At 34.1% G+C, this 21,257-nt stretch overlaps 1 protein-coding gene and 2 non-coding genes across 3 annotated transcripts in view; all 3 read right to left on the bottom strand.

Annotated features, from left to right (window-relative positions):
- The window catches only part of LOC135685581 (RNA helicase aquarius), a 52,516-nt gene extending 31,857 nt beyond the window's left edge, over positions 1–20,659 (bottom strand). Inside the window, exons 1-25 of the mRNA XM_089110430.1 lie at positions 20,507–20,659; positions 19,520–19,600; positions 19,148–19,207; positions 18,809–18,849; positions 18,465–18,500; positions 17,857–17,902; positions 17,469–17,543; positions 16,599–16,673; positions 16,015–16,077; positions 14,911–14,979; positions 13,687–13,787; positions 11,961–12,037; positions 10,135–10,199; positions 8,779–8,835; positions 8,166–8,225; positions 7,682–7,733; positions 7,037–7,205; positions 6,273–6,378; positions 5,693–5,764; positions 5,163–5,211; positions 4,556–4,648; positions 4,390–4,438; positions 3,896–3,947; positions 2,441–2,467; positions 695–794 (exon numbers count right to left, since the gene is read on the bottom strand). Coding sequence (XP_088966556.1) covers positions 695–794; positions 2,441–2,467; positions 3,896–3,947; positions 4,390–4,438; positions 4,556–4,648; positions 5,163–5,211; positions 5,693–5,764; positions 6,273–6,378; positions 7,037–7,205; positions 7,682–7,733; positions 8,166–8,225; positions 8,779–8,835; positions 10,135–10,199; positions 11,961–12,037; positions 13,687–13,787; positions 14,911–14,979; positions 16,015–16,077; positions 16,599–16,673; positions 17,469–17,543; positions 17,857–17,902; positions 18,465–18,500; positions 18,809–18,849; positions 19,148–19,207; positions 19,520–19,591 — 1,666 coding nt within the window. The 5' untranslated portion in view covers positions 19,592–19,600; positions 20,507–20,659. The remainder of the gene's footprint in view (positions 1–694; positions 795–2,440; positions 2,468–3,895; positions 3,948–4,389; positions 4,439–4,555; positions 4,649–5,162; positions 5,212–5,692; positions 5,765–6,272; positions 6,379–7,036; positions 7,206–7,681; positions 7,734–8,165; positions 8,226–8,778; positions 8,836–10,134; positions 10,200–11,960; positions 12,038–13,686; positions 13,788–14,910; positions 14,980–16,014; positions 16,078–16,598; positions 16,674–17,468; positions 17,544–17,856; positions 17,903–18,464; positions 18,501–18,808; positions 18,850–19,147; positions 19,208–19,519; positions 19,601–20,506) is intronic.
- Trnaq-cug (transfer RNA glutamine (anticodon CUG)) lies at positions 10,931–11,002 on the bottom strand. Its single transcript has one exon. It is a non-coding gene; the product is annotated as a tRNA-Gln (tRNA).
- Positions 11,005–11,086, bottom strand: Trnas-gcu (transfer RNA serine (anticodon GCU)). Its single transcript has one exon. It is a non-coding gene; the product is annotated as a tRNA-Ser (tRNA).
- Positions 20,660–21,257: the final 598 nt, after the last annotated feature.

Genomic DNA, 21,257 nt, shown 5'->3' with positions numbered 1-21,257 from the left:
TTCAAAGAAATACAAATAGCATTAAAATATCTTTAATAAAGTCGCTCTCATTTCTTAAATAAATGAGATCTATGCTTGGAGAAAGTAGCAGTTTAAAGGGAAATACGACTTCCTCTCTTGTATTGAATAATTGATAGTCTTAAACTCGGATTGTTATGATTCCTGGCTGAACATCAGTGGCCTATACTAAGTTAACTGTATATCTTTCTTAAAAGCTTCCATGGAGCCATAAGGGGGGGGGGCCTAAAATATTCTTAAGGTTGCTCAAATGTTCCTAAGGGGACGCTAATCGTAAGACCATTTTAGGTGGACGCTTTTTAAAGACTGACGTATTGTTTTGGTAGCCGGGCTATATCTTCAAGTTTCTTATGACAGTACCGAAAACCAAATTTGCCATTTGCAAATCGAACTGCCATTTCTCTTTCTGAACTGTTTAGGCATGGAAGTTTCTTCTCAGATTCACACCAACCGGACCAAAGGATTCTTAAAGAAGGGTGGACTGCTCTAGAAACATTTACTGCCTTGTCAGAAACTAGAAATAATACGCATGAAATCATCACAATCTTCTTACAAAGTTTTAAACTTATCTTTACCGTCTTTCTTGTGCGAGATTGGCAGGGAGATGGTGCTTAATTTAGTTTTTACGATAAATATAGACTATATTTATGAAGCAGTAGTTCCAAGCAGTACTCACCCTCCCATTCATTTCGAATCATCCTTTGCATGCTTAGTGTAAGAGTCACATCTGCTTTGACAACTGATGGCCGGCTTTCACTTATATTTGGCTTCCCCACCTTAAAGAGCAAAATTCAAAAAAATTTATGACTTTAAGCAAAGAAGTTCTATTTTCAAGATAGGGGAAGATAAATTCTTCTTATTATAAACTTAGATGAATTCATCTCATTGATTAATTAACTGATTTATCAATTTGTCGATGCATTCATACATTCACTCGTTTTTTTATTCGCTCGTTTTATTATACTCGTTTAAAGGGTGAAGTGTAAACTTGAAATTCAATTGTTTTGTTGATGCGGTAAATCTGATATAAAAAGGTGAAAACATTGTCAACAAATGCGTGACAGTAGCACTTGATTGCTTAGATGTGAAAAACCGAGTTAATTTTTATGGTGCTCGTGTTTATCACGTAAAGATTTAGAGCAAAATGCCGAAATATAATATGCAATAGCCTTAAGCGGCCGGTGAACACCAAAGCGGCCAAAAAAAGTTATGACGTAAACAGGCCATAATCTATTCTAGTGTCAAAGTACGGTTAATAAACAAGACAGCATGAATCCAGGTATCTATATTCCCATCACTCAGCCTTTAATACTCATGTCAACTTAATTTCTCATTAAATATGCAATGCAAATTTCTATACTTAAGCCGGATCATTTTAAAAGGGCCCGAAAAAAGAACATCGCTTGTCGGGCTAGAGCAGATAGATTTTAAGATCAGCTGCTTATATTTGGAAGTTATACCATACGAGGAATAAAGAAAGCGGTACAGCTGTGCATTTCAATTGAATTTAAGTTAGCCCTTTGATATTGAATATAAAATTGCATAGCAAACAAACATGGGTGTTCATAAAGCCATAAATGGGCCATTACACCATGAATTAGCTTCTGATAGTCAAGAAAAGGGAAAGATTAGGAGAAGTAATATTGTTCCATCTCATAGAAAGAAAATTATCTTCTATTGAGACCTTATCGTACAAAGAGAACAACTGAGACACCTTTTAACGATTTATTGTACAATTTTTTATACGATGATAAATAACTACACAGTAATATCTAGAAGTTCTGCGCTGTTTCTTTGTGGCCTCAAATTTCTAATTTTCATTGACAAATCGTAAAGAGTCCGATCTCACACAATATTGAATACCTCTCTCGCTTCGAGGGCATCTTACTTTTGCAGGTCTGAATCCCAGTAAAAAAGAGCCTTCGAAATTATGAACATGCAGGCTCTATCTTTATTAGAACATATTTAACCTGAGAAGTTTTATCATTGAATTTTTGATACATTTTCCTGTTGACGCCATCCGTTGTCATTTGCAATCAACCCTATTTCTAAGCATCATAAACCAATTTATCATATAAATACACATGTATTTCAGAACCTAATGTGACAGCTTTTGGCTTCAAAATGCCCGTATGCACCTTAGATATAACACCCCAGAACATTCTAAATCTTCAAAAAGTTTGCTCTTCTTTGGAGGAATTTACTGTATCAAATGATATATAGATTTAAAAATATTGTCATGGTTTATGTGTCACAGACTTTGCATAAAGTGACAGATAGCTAAGCCTTTCAACTTCCTCGAGAAACTCACGACTTCTTTTTGTTAGGAAAAATGCTTTTGGAAGAATTCATCAAAGATAACTAACAGATACAATCGATGAAACTTCATCGTTGAGAAAAGTACTTCACAACGTTTACCTACTTGAACGACACTGAAATCCGTAATTGGCTGAAAAAGATGAAAGAAAACAGCAGGTTAGATCAGGTATAAGAGATAAACAAATACCCTATGTTTTGGCAATTAAAAATTTCCGTAGACAATCGGGTTCTTTAAGAAGACTTCAACAAAGTCATCTAGAAAATAATTATCCGCTCCAGAACGTGTCAAAAAAACTGTGGCAGAAATTAATGGCATGGCTGTGTAAAGCATTTGTCTTTAAAGATGGATTTGATAGCGAATTGTCCAATGAAGATGTCGGTAAATTTCAAAAATCGGTGAAGATGATGTGTTAAGTGCTCTGCATAAGTTAAACGAGCCGGTACACAGCTAATACTGAAGATTTTGAAACTTTATATATTGATTTTGTTTTGATTAATTCATTATGTTGAAATAATAAAACAGTAGCCTTCCATCCGTTCATTGTATTTTGTTTATTAATTATGATGTTTGTCTAGTTGAATGCTTCAAAAGTCCGTATGATCCATGAAATGATTTCAAGGGATTTAGTTGTGGACGAATTGGGTAATGACAAAATAAAATTATAAAATAATTGAGTAAGCAATTCAATATGACCAATACAGTATGTATTGATTGCACTATGTTCCGACACATTTTGCTAACTATTTAAATTTCCAATTGGTTTAACTACATTATAAACCATTATTACGTATCTAATCGGCAACGTTAGGCTAGTTCGCAATGTTTTTTTCAATCATAAACGCACTGCAAAACCTTTTGTTGACTCTGAGTAGTTGACTAACGGGACATTGTGCCTTTAAGCAAGGTTGTCGAGCATGTGACAACGAAACTTTCTTTCAAGACATTTCATGTTCTGTTTGTTCAAGACACTGGATCTGAAATAACTAGAAATACCACCTTGCAGCTATAAGCAATTTAAAAGATGTGGAATGCAGACACAGCCTAGAACAGGGTTGCCAGATTTGCTTTCTTCGTAGTTAAAATGCTTGGAACAATTTGTCTTTGGCCAGTGGCCTACTACTTAAATTTGGCCTTTTTGGCCTGTTCGGCACAATTTCTAAATTGAAAGCGTTATAACTACATTAATGAGGTAATTAGTAGTTTTCTACGCCCAAATGTCAAATATTATCACCTATAGGTCACACGAAAATATAGATTCTAACTATCAGCAAAGGATTTTTTTAAAAAGAAAAGTTTTTTATTTAAAAGACGCACGCGTAAATACATGAACAGTATGAGCATTTTGGCGTGACTTGCCTGCCCGTCTGGCCTCTTTTGGTAAATCCTATCTGGCAACCTTGTCTAAGAACAATCTACCGCTGCTAACGTCCTCTTCCTACAATGTCGTTCTTTACTTTCGTCAGGAAAGATTTACTTCATTTTCTTCCCACAATTTCTGTCATTAGAAATCTGTTATTCTTAAGGTAGCCCTGCCTGCTTACAAAATTTAATTTTTACCTTTGCCATTCTGGCCCATCCACCAAACTCTGTTTTACCAACTTCGTTTTTCCTAAATGGAAATGCTTTGAAGGTTATTCTGTGGCCGGGAATAAACAGGGGGTTGAGATTAACGTGAAGGTCGTGGTTAAATTAAAAAATGGGGGGCTGGTACACGAAGTCATTATAAAAAGGCTTAAATAAAGAGCGGGATGTCTAAAAAAATCCAGAAAATTAACGGGGGGTGTCTATTAAACAGAAATTTTAAGATCATTTAATTCAACTGTCATATTATCAAATTCCGACTTTTGATTTAAATTTTGATATTCCGCTTTTTTAGAACTTTATTTTTCTTAGCGTTAAACAAATTTAGATTAAAATAACCACTTAGTCATGTAAATAGTTTTCAGAACTTATTTGTCATGTAACTTCAACTAATGGGCTACCAAATACCACATACATTAAAGTTAATATTGAATGAAAAGGGCGGAAAAAACCCTTTCCATAAATCTTACCATGGCCTTAATCTGCTAACTGCATCAGCTATATCCTCTCGAATTTCGTCTATAATTGTAAAATTTGTAAATTAATTGTAATTTAATCATTTAAATATATTGAAAATTTCGCGAATTTCGATAAAAGAAATATGGTAGCGAAAAAATGATAAAACCGTAATCTTACATGTCGATTCCAATTGAAAAAGATTGTGATTCCGTAAAAGGTAGTCATGAAGAGTTAGAAACTGCAGATTCAGCTTTGGCAAAGCGAGGCATTCTACAACAACGAAGTGAAGTTTCGTCATAAGTAAAAGGACAAAAACAATATCAAATGAATCGCTCGAAATAAATAAAATAGAAATCATAACTGGTTGAAATTTGGCTTTTTAAGCGACGGGGCAGCGAAGTGGATTTTTCGACATTTTTACAAGAGAAGACCTTCCTCCTCTCTTTTCTATGCAAAAACATCCGAGTGTAGAGGGACAATAACCGGAAGAGCAATTGTACCAAGGAAAAGAGGGGTACTAACATAGTTAAGTGTGGGGAAATGGCCCATATCTGAAAGTGTTGTCTTTTGACAAAAAAAACAAAAGAAACTCTGCTTGAGAAAATAAAGAAAAAAGCAAAAATATCTGTAATAAAACTCTATTGTCTATTACAATATTTCATCTTAACAACCTCTGCACAGACCATCAAGAATTAAATAGTTTTACAATGGGAACAACTGCAGATAAAATTACTTTTGTAGTTATTATTAATTCGCCTAGCTCTTTAATCAAATATAAACTCACCGTTGCCAGAATAATACTCCGAAGGAACGATGTTTTCATCCCAAAGAATCTTTGAGAGAAAATACGATTATTAAGAATAATAAGATTGATAAAAAATAACGATCAAGACTTAGTAGGTACCATTTAACTTGAGACAAGTCTAAAATGGAGATTCCCATTAAATCATCAACAAAATTTAGTCTTTTTGTATAGCTGTTGTATTTGAAAAGACCACAGCTAGAATCTAAATCTTAAATAATCTGGAAGAAAGCAATCTCACAAACTCCTTCGGACTATATTCTCATTTAAAAATGATGTTATTCAAATTGCCAAGAAATAGATTGATATATTTAAAAAAGATTGAGAAACATTGCTTGAGTAACTCGGTGTGGGTCACGAATTCCTCGAATCTCTTCCTGCCAAGATGATGAAGAGAGCCAAGATTGAATCAGAACACGGCAGCTTTTAAAAATAATACTTAATATTTCCAAACACTTTTTTGCAATCATTCGCAAAAATCTTTGCGACGAATAAAATGTTGAAATACATACCTCCTCAGTTGGATAATAAGGCGTTCCATTCAGAACTTCAATTTGAGATTGTCGTTTTTGATGTCTTGAAACCTTAATAAAAATGAGGTAAAGTCTATTCAAAATTTTTGCATTATCATACAGGCAAAAAACCACAAATAGCAAACTTATTTTGAAGCAAATTTAGATGTATCTTCCCACTAAACTATCAACTATTGTCGAATTCTGTTTTAACACTGTATTTTAAAAAAGTAGAAATTGGCTGCATAGGAGAAATACTAAACGACAATGTTTATTGAAATATTGAAGTTTAATCAGCTTTGAAAACAAAGAAATGAATGTGTTAATTAAATTCTGGCTTAGTGAATCTTGGTTTGAATTACCCCTTTTCCTTCCCCTTCTCGGAAAACGGAAGAACAATACAAGGTAGCACTAGACAACACTTTTTTAATAAAAAATGCTGAACTTGCTGAAAATTATGTCATTCGATGAAATGTCCTATATGGAAATTTTCGATAATTGCCAAAAATCAGAAAAAACTCTCGGCAGAAAATCGAATGTGCGCGATAATATCGCACAATGTAAACAATTTTGTGCTTACCAGTAATTCTAGCAGGAACGATTTGCCAAAAGATACATCTTTTGGAACGGATTTCCTTTCTGGAACAAGTTTCAAATGCTCCGCTAATGTATGTAACTTTTTTTTACTGGAAAAGTAAGTGAATATTCTGATGAAAATGTGGCAAAGAAACTATGGTTAAATAACTCAAGAAAGCAGGATACGAATGACAGACAACCCAGTTACAGAAATGCAGCCCTTTTCGTTTCACGCGGGTGATTGCCTGCGCCAATGCCCTTGCCAAACTAAAGGCGCGGGCTATTCAGCGCCATCACAAAAATACGTCTCGCTTTCAAATATTTACGAAAAAATTAGTTTTTATAACATCAAATAGTTTGTTTCAAAATTGGCGGTTATCGCACATTTAGAAAACCAAAGGATAGGCAATCCGGAAAGTTGGATAACCTAACACCCGCAAACCCCCTCAGGGGTGCTGGAGGCCTTCACCTTTCACAAACATTGTTTGACAGGCCTGGAGAAATGATTTCTAGTTGTTTCATTTTTGTTACTTGTGACAAATTCATTGCTTTTGTACCTTTTTTAATTCAGACATGAAAAAAAATCCTTCAAGAGGGCATTAACTACAAAGAAAAATGAAGTGCATATATTTGCAATAAACTAGAGAACCATTTACACGATTAAAACAATAGGAAGATATCATAGCGTAACTAGAAGAAACACAAAAACGGCAATGAAGAATGCTTGTACAGTTTCTTTACTAAACAGGGCGAATCAAAAAAGCAAACCTTAAGACTCCTAAAAGCTTTGTCAGGCTCTCTCTTTTGTCCACACTCGCAACATTTCCCATGCAAAAATCAAGCAAATCGTCTCGCAAATGTTTAAATGCAGCTCGTTGTAGAGAGGTTATCTTTTCACAGTGCAAGCTAGACATTTCATGGTCAGTAAGTGCAGTTCCTATGAATAAAGTAAGATATTTTAATAATCTTTTGACAAACCATAAGGGGGGGGGGATTGCAAATCATGAAATCTACTTATGCGGGTCAATAGTCCGACACAAAGGTCAAAAGGTTATCTTTATCTCACATGCCTGATGTTCTTTCAGCAACCTCAAATTCTAAAGTTCAATTTTTTGAACATAATATTCTCACTATTTGCAGCCAAAAAATACAGACAAACATAAACACTTAAACAACATAGACTTTGAAATACACATATAAGCTGTATTTATAAAAATATATGAACTGTATTTTTGTTGCTTTCCTAAAGAGTGAGTTACTCACGAAACAGATATCTAGAGATTAAAAACTTAGCTTTACTTTTCTCCAATTCTCAAAATGTATCGCCACCTAAAATACTATATCACCGACAAATCGAATTACAGACTTTAAAACATATTTCTAGTTGTTCCATAATTTAGAATAAAGTCGTACCTGTATGCTCATTGATTTCAAATCGTGAATAGAAATTAAGAGCGTCAACCAACTGAAATAAATGATGTACAAACAAAGATTAACAAAATGACACTTTTATTTATATCGATGGAGCATGACTTAGATCGGTGTGCTGTTATACGACTTAGAGAGGCTACACAAGAATTTTGTGACGAAAAATGGCAATTGCAAATCACCGAAGTCTTTTAATTCTAGAACATTACAACAATTCTAAAAATAGGTTCTAAGTCCTATTCCTATATTTCCCGAAATTATATAATTTTATTACCCAGACAAGTTCATAACATTTTCTAAAGTAATTTTGTCATCAGTATATTGCAAAGGGGAACAATCGAATCTAGGTTATAGTAGTTTTTATTGGTCTCAAATACAAAAAGCGAATTAGAGATGGCGCTAGGGAAACGGCCAGTCTACAAGAAATGAATTTCATAAAAAAATTTACCAAAAGCAAATGTTAGTTTACCTGATTAAACAAATGTCCTTCCTTTTCTCTTTTTGCTATGTTAGAGAGCTTGCATCTCACCTGTTAGGCGTATAACAAGGGTAACAGCCATTGACATAATCACCAGAAAGAAATAAAAAAACATATGCGTAAGATCAAAAAATATAATTGTAGAAATATGCAACAGTTGCGTAATGATCGCAAAAAGCATGAAACTCGGCGTAGGAAACTAGAACCACCCTGTTCTATACACCAAAGACGTGGACAGCGCTGCATATGCGGCATCAAGTACCTTATGACAGACCGGTAAACAGTAATTTTAATCAATAGTAGAAAGTTATGTTAGTAGAAAGTTATGTTAGTATCAGCCCTCGATATAATCATTATAAACAATTATGCTCTGGACATTTGTTATCAGTAACTTAAAAAGATATATCAATGATTTGGTAATGATAATTTACTAGTTAGAATAAGATGAACAATAAAACAAGCAAAGACAGAGATACAATTTTTGTTTAGGGGGCCTACCCTGAAAAATAAATGTAACAACAGCAATACTTTACAAAATGAAAGTATTTTACTTAATTCCCCCCCCCCCTCCCGTATCTGGGTTCTTGAAAACAAGTGAGCATACCACCAAATGATGATCATCCAGGAGGACGTTGACGAATCTCCTGGTCGGAAGCATCGACTACAAGATGGAAAATGAAATTGCAGTATAAAATAAAGTGTAGAGAATTGCAGCTACTAATACAATACAGGCTTATTTCGAGAAGCTGGGAAAAAAACGAAACTATCTCGTAAAATTTAAAAGAAAAACAGGGATTACAGTTCCACAAAAACTTTCTTTGAATGTGAAGTTATATTTCAAATTCAAATTTCATTGATAACCACAGAATTAATAGCAAAGACATGCTAGATTAATTACAACAATAACCAATTAGAAGAATAATCATTGAAACTGAAACGTTTTTATGGAATGTTGTGTTGGACACCAAAACGGTTGTCCAGCCCAGTGTCCTATGAAGTTCAAAGCATAGGCAATTTGCATAAGGATTTTTCAAAGTTCAATTAGAATTTTTTGGAATTAAAGAAAACCAACGAAAAAACTGAAGACAAAAAGAAACAGAGAAAAGAAAGATAGAGCAAAAAGAATAAAGGATAAGGATGATAAATGAAAACATAAATGTTGAAAAATCAAGGTGAAGGTAAAGAGCATCAAAAGAGGAAGAACCATTAGATCGTCATATATTTCGATACACGCTTTTTTCTAAGGAGCCACTTAATAGCTGAGGAATCTAAGTTTGGAAGATGGAAAAAATTTAAGGGCTGTTATTACTAGAGACAAGACTTCTAAAAAATTTTAAATTTTGAATATTTTCTTCATTGCAAAAAATTAGGAACGCGGTTTCATTCATTTGGAGTTAAAAATCAGGTAAATTATGTGTTACGAAGGTAGCTATCGAGTGTTTCATTGTGTAATTTTCGGCTTTGCTGTCTATTGTCCCTCAGTAATTTCAGTAACAGTAAAGAATCTAGCGACACTCGTAGAGAATTTCAACGTGTTATGGTGCTATTCTCATGGCACAAAATGTGAAGCAGGCCGGGCCGTAAGACTCTTAACAAAAGAGCAGTAAAGAGCTCTCCTAGTAGTATTCAGGTGAGCTATAAGAATAGAAACAAAGGAAAAATTGATTTCAAGGAGAGCAAATTTGTTTTTTAGAACAATTTAGGAGAGCAATCTCTAGCTCCCCTCCAGCGTTTGAGGAGAGCCTGGAGGGGAGCGAGCAAGAACTATGGCTGTCCTCAAATGGCCAGGCCTGGCGAAGCTAAATTAAGAAACTATTAAGGAACTTTTAATGCTACAATTCGATCAAAAATGGTTTAAAGATAAGGAACTTTAAGAATTAGGTCTCGAGTTAGCCTCCTTATAAAGACGTGGAGCTTGACAGTTCCTTGTGATTATAATGAATATTGAATAAATATTTACCAAGAGATCAATAATCAACTCGACGAATCTTTCGCAGTAAGCTTTTATGTCTTTATCGAAAGAACCTACGAATTAAAAGAACAGGAGATGAAATGACAGCAGGGTAAAAATTTGCACTATCATATTGTTGATGTTCTTTTCACTAAATAGATATAAAGCTGTAAGTAGATAAGGATTAAACACTTAAAAACCACAAGATAAAACTTCTTTATAAAATCAGGAAAACTGGATAATCAACTAATCCAACACAACAATGAAAACAATAAAAATGATTAGTTATTAAGTTATTCTACACACTATACAAACATGTGGCACCTTTCATTTTTATATTATATTAGGACCGACAGCTTACAAGAACGACTTTCATTCGTTATTTTATATATGATTACGACGATAATAGATTTCAATTATGAGGGAATAATAAAAAGAAGAACATCGCTTGCGAAAGAAGTGGGAAAATATAGTGTTGCCTTGCATCTAGAAACTGTTATGATAAACATAAATAATGAGAAAAGAAATATTCCAGACGCGAACTAAAAGAAAAATGGCGAATCTTAAATGAACCTTATTTATTTACTTAATGATAGTTGTCATTAAAACAAGGAGCAAAAATTTTGTATCTATCTAAATCAAATCAAAAAAATTTTAAGGAAAAAAAATCGATGGTTAAATGTTTTTCGCCAGTTTTTTTAAGACGCAAATATAGAGTGATAAATGTATTTTGCATAAAATAAAAAAATGGACTATAAAAGGCAACAATTAAACGAAATTATATTAGGAGCAAAACGAAAATATTAGGTCCTACCGAGATTTGAACTCGGATCGCTGGATTCAGAGTCCAGAGTGCTAACCATTACACCATAGGACCTCCGACGAGGATGGGATTCGAACCCACGCGGGCAGAGCCCAATGGATTAGCAGTCCATCGCCTTAACCACTCGGCCACCTCGTCAGCTGAGCCTTCGAGGCAAATAGCTAGGGGCGGCTCGAGTTTAGAATTAAGGGTTTTGTTTTCACTCCACAGCAAGTAAATCGACTCGAAAATAAAAAGTTCTGGACATTTTTGGAATTGTGATTTCGGTTCATTTATTATTTGGCTGTTCAAAACACTAGAGAACAATTTATAAGATAGGAATGGTTAAGACCCAACCCAATAAATTAATATACTGACCAATGGCTTATCAGGATTCGAGTTTTTCTTCATACAGAAATTTCAGAGGGGCAAATCACTCCAAGAAAATATCGTACACCTTTTGTGAAAATCCTATTGTTTTATCTGAAAATCCCTAGAAATCCTTTTGTTTTAGGGAAAATCTCGTACGCTATTTTCAAGAGTGAATTGCCCCTCGGAAATTTCCCTGTTGTTAGCAATATCTATATTTCAGATACAGTTCAAGATCGATTGATAATTTACAAAATTTCCAATTACGTTTTTGTTGGACTCAGTATTCAGATATTGGTAAGGTTTTTAAGGCGTTTAATCAGAATCAAAAAATTTCTAAAACCATTTACAAACATTTCAAATTTATTCGACTTATGATCAAATCTTGGAGGACTTCCCAAACAGTTCTTTCCCAAAAATAGGTAAGATTAGCTGAAGAAATATATCAGACCAAGCTATTTATTGATGTAACCTGGAATATATTGTTATTAGGAATTATTAGGTAGTAGAAGTAAAGCAAAATATTGATAAGAAAGAAATAAAAAAAATTTCAAAAATCATTTCTGTCATTTGCAAGATATAACCCATACCATAGCCATGCATTATACCATAGGATTTTCGTTGCAGTAATTATCTCATTACTAATTTTCTATATACTTCTTACCAAGTGCTGGAACAGTGTCCAGTATTTTGAAAAACAGTTTTATCAGATCTGATAGGAACTGTCTTTCTTCGTTGACCCTAAAATAGAAAATAATTTGTTTGAATTATCTGCAAATTGCGTTGCTTTATTTCAATATTTACATTTAACTGGCTGCAACAGAGCAAAGACAGCTCAATATTTCTTCAAACGGTTTTTTAGTTTTAATTTTTAACATTTTCTTAATTCACTGGTAAGTTTAAAGTGACCTTACTAGGACTTTGCTTTTCAGACCTTTTTTGTTTGTGACGGTTATAAATGCAAAAGAGCTTTAGCTTTTTCAGAAAACCTGCAAAATTATTGGCTGATGACCTTGTAACTCAAGCAACATGGGAGGAAGTGGTACAGATAGGGGTAGAGTACTGTAGAAAGGTTCGAATCATTGGGGTCACCACTGTTTGAGAACAATAGGAACAAAAGGGATTGTTAATAAGAAAGGAAGGAAATTCAGTTTTTTTGGTGGCGCGAGCCCTCCTAGGAACGATATAACCTATGCAAGTAGAAAACGGAGAGGCATGTTTTGAGGATTGAGGGCAGGAATAGGGAAGTATTGCCAAAGGTAGAGAGGTTAAGATTCTTAGAGTCGGCCTTAGCAGAAAAAGAAGACTGTTAAAGTAACGTCAATGAAAGTTAATCTTAGCAAATTGAGCAACAGAGAAGAAGGAAACCAAGAATGCGGTGGCCGGGATATGTTGTGAGAAAGAATGACGATGGAAACAAGAAACTGTACGCGGAGGTGGAATACGATCTAGAGAAAGACAAAAACTATAGTGGAAATATTCAGACAACAATAATAAAAGAGAGAAGCAACAGCGAACAACGTAGAGGAAAGAGAAAAAGTGGAGAAAAACGATCCGGGCACCAAAACTGTTGGGAAAGTACTGCGAAACTGCGCTGTCGTCAAACTTTCGTGCCTAAATGAGGTCTGATTGTAAAATATCTAAAACAATTCCATAATTCTTAGCATTTGTCGCATGTGTTTTCGAATCCTAGAGGAATCACATGACCGAGCTTTGGAATAGATTTATTTGATTTTTATCAAAAAATAATTTATGTTAATTGTTAGCTTAATTTGACCTAATATTGATGCCTGATTCTTTTTGACTTATTGTTTATACAAGTAATTGAATCTTCTGATCCATTGCTACATATTTTTAGCTACTCATTTTTATCAGAATATAGTTATAATGAGTATTGAGCTCTGGGCCCAGTTTTCAATTTCTGCAAAAGAACATTTTTTTCATATGCGATGTTGTCAATATCGAATTATTTAAGAAAATACCCAGGCTCAATATCAAATTTTTTTTAAAAATATCGAGGCTTAGAAAAATTACGGTATTCTAATAAAAAAGTATACATTGAGCTCACTGCTACTTTCGTTGAAATCACTCACAATTTAGATTCATATCAAAAGAAGCTTTTCATTGAAAAACAGATAACTTTCATAAAACAATGTTTTAATATTAAAGACATTGAGTCATGATAGAAGGGGGGGGGTATATATTTAATTTCGCTGTTTCACGATAATCGTGTTGCTATTCTTTTAAAATTGTCTCGTACTAATTGTTCTCTGAAGTTGCCTTGAACTGATTTTGAAAGCAGGCTTCCTCAATGGTCAGTTGTAAACCCCATGAAACCAAACTGATCATAGCGAAAGCAAAATACATGAGGCAATGCATTTAGATCATACCTTTTTAAAGCGGCTTCATCCATCTGACTTTCTTTCTTTTTCATCAAATTCCAGAATTTTCGATACTTCGGAAATATTTTCAGCTCCTGTTCTAGTCTTCCCTTTGATGAAAAATAAAAGACGATTTCACGAAAAATGAAGCCGAGGCAAGAAAAGGGCGGTTTTGTTAAAAGCATTATCGTGAAAAATGGGAAAAATGGACAAACAAGTTGTTAAACTGGTCTGGCACAAGCAGTTGTCAAACAAGGTTCCAAGCAGTTGTCAAACAAGGTTCCAAGCAGTTGTCAAACTGGTCTTGCACATGTTTTGTGATTAGGATTCAAAGCACCTGTTAGTTATAAGGCTGGGAGTGAATTATACAGGAAGGTGCCTGTTGAAAGACTCTCGGTAAAACACAGACATGAAGTTTTATCTAATGTAGAGCAATTTTAAGGCGAACGATTGTTAGAAGTGTGTCAAAATGCTTTAGTGTATCTTGAAAAGTGGTTTTCAAAAGTCGTTTCACATATTGCATGCCTGTTCACCATATGAAAAAAATTATTACAGATGAGGTACAACAATTCTAAATCAGGATTCTAAAACTACCAAACAGCTCTAACCAGAATGATAAACCTCTAGTTTCTCCAATATTATTAGGGCCAGTTTTCATGGAGGCAGGCAGACCAGGCAACCCTAGGCGTGATCCATTGGAAAAATAAAACTGCAATGCAAATCCGCATTTTGTTTAAATGAATATACAGCCAGCGATGTCCATGCAAAAGACCGAACTTGGATGACTGAGCTCTGCATGAAAAATAACTTCTGCTTTTTCATCTTTTGCTCACATGAGAAACAGGCTAGCCTGGTCAGGCGAGAAATTAGGAAGTTATAGACATATGTACAAACCCAGACTGGCTCTCTTGCCTGGGATAAAGTTCTTTCTAATGGGATTGAACGAAAGAATTATTCTGCCCTGGTGAGCGAGCTGGGTTAGCAGTGCTGGCACTCCTCTACGTAAACAGGCCCTAGTTTGGCTATTTCAACTACCTACTCACAATGGTGGATTTGCCATGATTATACCAAATTGAAAAATACGGGAAAAATTGTCATGCGATTTGAAAGGATGGCGATCGAAAAACATTTCCTGCCGCTGAAATGCAAGTACAATCTCCATTTCCGAAAAGCGAAAAAATCTTCTAGCTGAACACTTTGCATCAACAGTAAGAAAAAAACGAAGAAACATACCGGCAAAATGCACGACCATATACGCAAGGATATGAGTTTTTGGATTTCTTCCCTGATTAGATCAACTTCCTAAAAAGATACGAAGCATATAAGATATAAATCTGTTATTAGCAAAGATCTGAGAGAAAACTTCATTTATACACATGCAATATCTGTTATCCATAATTTTTATTACTTGTATAGAAGAGCATGTGAAACTTAGAAGACATTTACCTAGAAGATATAAACGTCAACTTGTGCATCTATGAAGGAATGCTAAAGCTGATGAGCCATTGCTAACCGTGACCCACGCCTACAATGCAGATACCGAGCATGTTTTCACAATGACGGCTGCAACCAATTTTTAAAGATTACCTTTCTGCACGGAAGTAAACGAAGAGCCCCTAACCAAAGAAGAAGTGTAGCGGTATTATTTGAAATGGGCGTGCTGCTCAAAACTGTAGCTATATTTTTTGGAATGGTCGTCCTCTTCAAAACTGTAGACAATTGGTTCTTTGTTTTCCGTTAGGCCATACTGGGCTTAATAAAGTCTTTAAAGTAAGGGCTTAGCTGCCTGAGCGTGTCTAGAAAATCTATGAACACGATATGCGGGTTGGATGTAGTACATAATTGGTTACCAGTGCTTTTTTCAATATAACCAATGCTTTTAGCAATAAAAATGCAATCATTATGACTCTTACCAACAGGGGAAAAGGGGAGAGAGAGAGACTCCTTCCATGTTCTGCAAAAACTAGTTTATGAAAAGCATTCTTGTATAATTCCAAGACGTCGAAGAGCCCATTGCACTTCTCTTTTTGGCCATCTGTTTACGCACTCAAAATTTTATAGCTCTGGTACCCAGGGTTTTCAATTGTATGCTTAACTTACAACAAACCTTAAAGAAATATTGACTAGAATAATATCTGACAAATTAACTGGAATAATATATGAATTAGATGGTCTCTTGAACCCTGTGTCTTCATATTTTACCAAGTTTTCCTTCAATGTTGGAGTTCTGGATATTTAATTGTATTATTGCTTATCAAGTACAGACATTAAAAGCCACCATAATTCAAAGATAAAGCAAGTATAACGTCTATTACTCTTGCTTTAGTAAAAACTTACCAAGCTGTTGAAGCAGTGAGTAAGAAATATCAGAGCAATGGTTTGTTCTTTAATTGATATTTCCTAAAATATAGATCGATTTAAAAAACGTTAATACCATAGGGCAAATATTCAATTAGTCTTTTGTAACACTCGGCGATCTTGTGAAATGATAAATATCTTATCTTTGTGATTGAAATGAGTAAATTTCCAATATAAATGTACAGAGGTCTTAAGTTATTTCAATCTTGTATTTTAACAAAGAAAATAAAGAAAATATACAAAGAAAATAAAGAAAATATACAAAGAAAATAAATAAGTTTACAAATCAACATATTTGAGATATCGCAATATTCTCAATGCGTAATTGCTCCCACAAACCTAATGTATTGACCTCAAGAAAAAGTACAGCCTTTGTTACTTCAGGCACCTTACAGACAGCTAAATTTTATTATAACATTTGGTGCCTTGTTTTTTGCACTGCACAGAAGAAGAGTTCCAAATACAAATGCTGATAGATGGACTGCCTTAGATTCTGAGAAAACATGAATAAAAATATGGATGGTGAATTTTTTGTGCCTCTAGTGTTAAAGTTGATCACTTACCCCTGTATCATCAATGTTTAGTTTCATGACACGACGAATAAGTCCGGGAAAATTCGCTGGATCTGATTTGAAAGCCTAAAATAAAACATTAGAATCTTTTAAACAAATTAAAATGTTAATGGCGATCGTAAAAATTGTTTAGAACTTGAGAACAGCTGGTGTAGGTCAAGAAAAATCTTAACCTATGTGATACTGTTCTCCTTGAAAATTCAATAATTATGGTCCAAATAAGTTTAAACCTTTTAACACTCACAAAAGTTACTATACAAAGCAAAACCTGTGAGACCAGTTACTGTCATTTGAAGGGAGGTGTCCATTGGAGGGAGGTGTTTGAAAAGGGGGGTGTCTATTCTCCGGAAGCCTTACAAGGCTTTGACCACAGAAAACAAAAAGCCTTGGACAAAGTTACCTGCCTCAGCTATAGAAAGCATTTTGATACCAAACATTTGCCACACTGTTCAGAAGTGAGTGAGGTCTGAATCGCTATGGTAATTTTTGTTGAGGATATGGCATTTTCTGGGAGGTATATTGAAAAGAAATGCTGCACCAAAAAATAATTGCACAAAAAAATTGATCATAGAAATATGATTATAGTGATAAAAACTGGCACAAATAAATTATCTACTTCTTTGGATTTTGTCAACTATTACCTCACCAGACAGTATACAGTATATGATGTACTATAAAAAGCTTGGATCAATGGCTGGTTAAAACACAGATTCAAGCAAGATTTTTCAGATACTGGGGCCTGTTGCAGCAAACTTAATAGGTAAGAGGGTGATAATGACGATGTCTCATTCAGGGACAGTTACAGAATCTGTCCTTTTCATTATTGTCTCTAAAAAATTGTCTCTAAAGCATTAAACATACCTCCCACATTGGAACTTTTTCTCTAAATTTCTCGTTAACCATCATGCATATTGACATCACATGACCCTTTGAAGACTAAAAAAGAATGGTAAAGAGTAAGACTAAAAAAGGAAAAGAATAAGAAAAAAATAAGCTTTCAGCAGTTACAACCAAACTTGTTAAAGGTAAGAAGGGAACATTGAAGCCAATTCATTCTGTCTGTGTCAACAAACAGCAGAAAAAACATGGATGGTACTAGAGATTTAAGTGACTAGCTTAAAAAAGTTTAAGATTAAAAAGAAAAGAATTAAGTTTACTTTGGCTATATTGGTAAAAATAAAATCACAAGCTGGTTATTGCAACAGCAAAGTATCATTAAAAGAAAGATATAAATCAAATACCAATTTACCTTTTGCTCGTCAAAATTCGGCCATAAATAGCATTCTAAGTACTGACTGTAAATAAAAGATAATGCTTAAGAAAAAAATTTGTTCAGAGACGTTTGCATCATGATATTTCAAGATAGGATTTTCCAAAACCAAATGACAAAATAATAAGCTGCAAAACCCGATGACAGCCACCCAACATCTATCAAGTTTAGATAATATTTCTTATAAAGAAATGTATAAATATCAGAACCAATTTGGGAAATTCTTCCTCTCATATTACTTTCAATCCAAATCTGGGCATAAATTGCTGCTTACCCTTAGGCGTTATTTAACATTAGCATTTGGATTGTCAGAAGAAAAATAATTATGTATGCTATGGCTTTTACTGTAAGATGAGTTGATAACATTTCTAAATATGTAAATCTGCCCCCTAATAAATTGCACATGATAACACTATTACCCATAAGACTGAAATATTGTTCATTAACTAACATTATGAAAAATTTAAATTTAAATTTTGATCCAAAACATTGAGTCAATATGTTAATTTGCAAAAATGGTTCCTTTTAGAGTTTTATGAGAGAAACACAAAGTAATAATGGTCAAAATGGTATAATTTTCTTGATACCTGAATTCCAACAGCATGATACGTCGAACTTGAAATCTATCAATGGATCAAAGAGTGATATGAATATAACAGATTTCACATCTGAATACTTTTTTACATACATCTACTTCATTGCCACAATAAAAAAGTGAATTGGAAAACAGTACACTGAGCAGACCTACTACAGTGCAGACCAGTAATGATTAAAAGAAAAGCGAATGAAAAGAATGAAAAATATTCACGGGCTCAAATTATATTCTGTATGATAATAAAACACTCCCAGTCGCATTAGCAAATGTTTACAGTATCAGTTAAGTTACGAACTTAGGCCCAGACAGTAGTAATTATGTTACCAAAATACTCACTTGCTTGGTAGTAGTTCTTTGAAGTAAATTTTTTCTATGATCTACGATAGACAGCAATTTTTTTCAAATTTAGGTAAAAAATAGTCATGAAATCACATTGAAAAAATTTAAAAAAAAATCACCTATTCAAAGAAACAAAATTAAATTCAAATATATTATGTCAACAAAAATAAGCAACAGCCAAAGTAATGGTATTACTTTTGATAAAAATATATATATAGTAGAATAAAATAAAATAGACAGCCCAAATAAAATGGAAACAACCCTGTTGACACAACCATAGCAAGAACTTAACAAAAGCTACCTAATGATTTCAACTTTATTAGAATAAGACTTTACCTTCGCATCAAATGAAGAATGAACTCCCTTACTGTGTGGGGCCCAATATTGAGCTGCATACTTTGTTGCAATAAAACAAGAGAAATAATTAGGATTACTTGAAGTAAAACTTATTATTCATAAAAAAGAAATTAGCAAGGCACATAGCAATGTCACCTTTCATACAAGGCAGCAATAAAGGATGTTTGGGGCTCAACAAATTAAAACACATGTATTCTAAAATAGATAATAATATTTTTGGATTTTTTTACAGTTTTATCAATTGGCAAATTTTGCATGCTTATAGGAATCACTATATGCTATACCAAGAAGGGAAGAGAGCAAAATTTTATCAAAAAAGGAAATAAAACACCATATTAAATATTTCTTTACCTCAGTCAGAACATCAGATTGAATTTCTTCAACAGTTGGAGCAGAATGTTGCTTTGGCTTTAATGCTGTCATCTTTCTTACCTAAAAGCAAAGGATTGCAAGACACTGCTGATTCTGCATTTAGTGCTAAACTACGTAATTCACATTAGAAATATATATGGATCTAATGTTAATGAAGTTAAAATCCTTTTTAGAGGAGTAATTGTACATGTGTTGATTATTAAATAAAACAGCTCTTCATTTATCATCATCTTAAAGTCATTCAAACTGCTGTCACTATTTTTCTAAAAGAAACACTGACATTTGATCATCAGCATCAAAGTTTTCATATCAGCAATATTTCTTGGCAAATCCTTCAAAGCAGCACTTTCTTTGAGCATAAATTCTATTAGCAATATTTCTCTTGTTGTATGGATGCTAAGAGTTATTATCACTCTTTCAGATCCAGACCTTGCTATACATACAATAGATATGACAACTACAATTTTATTAGAAGTTGGTAGATTGTTGCAGAGGGGCCCTCTAAATCTGTCTTGATGCCAACTCCCCCTTTACCCCCTTCTCTGTAAGCCTAAAATGACGCAAGCAAGGACAAAAATGAGCAGAGAATCCTCATTGACTTCAACTTGAGTGTAAAAAACATTCAAGAGGAAACAAAAAACTGGTCTAGAGGAAACAAATATCGAGATCAAATAATTTTTCAGTGTAAATCAACATAATAAGATACAACCAATTTTAAAGCAATACACATTTTAAAAACCCCTTTTCACCTGTGTAGCTTTTCACATTTTGAGTACTAAAAAATCAAACTTGAGGAGACTTTCCGTAAACTCACAGTGCAAACCCTAGTAGGCATATCGTGTTAACAAAAGGTGAAAGGAAACCTTTAATTTCCAGAGTAAAACTGGATTTAGACTATACCCCTAGTTGCATTTCAAAATTTAAAAGAACTCGTTGTAAATTCAAAAAAGATGCTCTAAGGCTTACCTTGTCAGATTACTATCTGACGATAATTTCACTGATTTTCAATGCAATTGGTGAACGGTTGCCTAGGCCATCCATGCTTCTCCTGCCGCCATTCCTAAATCGTTGTTGCTGCGATTTGGAGTACCTGATGTTTGTGTCATGAACGGTGTTTCATCGGAACAGGTCAATGCCAAAATCATTATAATCATAATTGCCCGCAACTCGCGCGCGATAGCGCGCGAGTGAAGGGCTTATAGTCTGCCCCGCGTATAAGTAGCATATGGAAGCTTCAGTTCATGTTGTCAGCACTTTTTCAGCAGATTTTGTCACTTTTCTGCTGCCATGACAACTGTCAATCAATTTCATTGTCAATCAATCGGCTTTGTCGAGGAGGCCGTTAACCGCCACCTCTTTGTGCGGAAGGGAATTATCTTCGGAGCGTTGCTCTGCCAAGACTCTGTTAAAGGCCTTCGGTTTTTTGGCACGAAAACGGTGCTGCATCACAGCTCTGTTCTCCGCAATGGATGGAAGTTTTGATTCGAAGTTTTGGGAATCAAAACCAGTCGAATGCCACACTTTTCTCCCAAAAACTCGAGACCGTACGAGCAAAAGTTATGATTGTCGTGATTATCGAAAAATAAATGTCAAACCCTCGAAAAACTTCATGATTTTCAAAAGGGCGTTGGACTTAAATCAAAGGCAAACTGAACACCAAAAATTCTTGATAAAAAGAATAGTTTAGCATCAACTAGAGCAGCTGTTTTTATAGAAT

The sequence above is a fragment of the Rhopilema esculentum genome, chromosome 10 (genome assembly GCF_057945365.1).
Source record: "Rhopilema esculentum isolate cy_ngs chromosome 10, ASM5794536v1, whole genome shotgun sequence".
NCBI lineage: Eukaryota > Metazoa > Cnidaria > Scyphozoa > Rhizostomeae > Rhizostomatidae > Rhopilema > Rhopilema esculentum.
The sequence above is the reverse complement of the archived record's forward strand: the minus strand, read 5'-3'. Positions and strand labels throughout refer to the sequence as shown.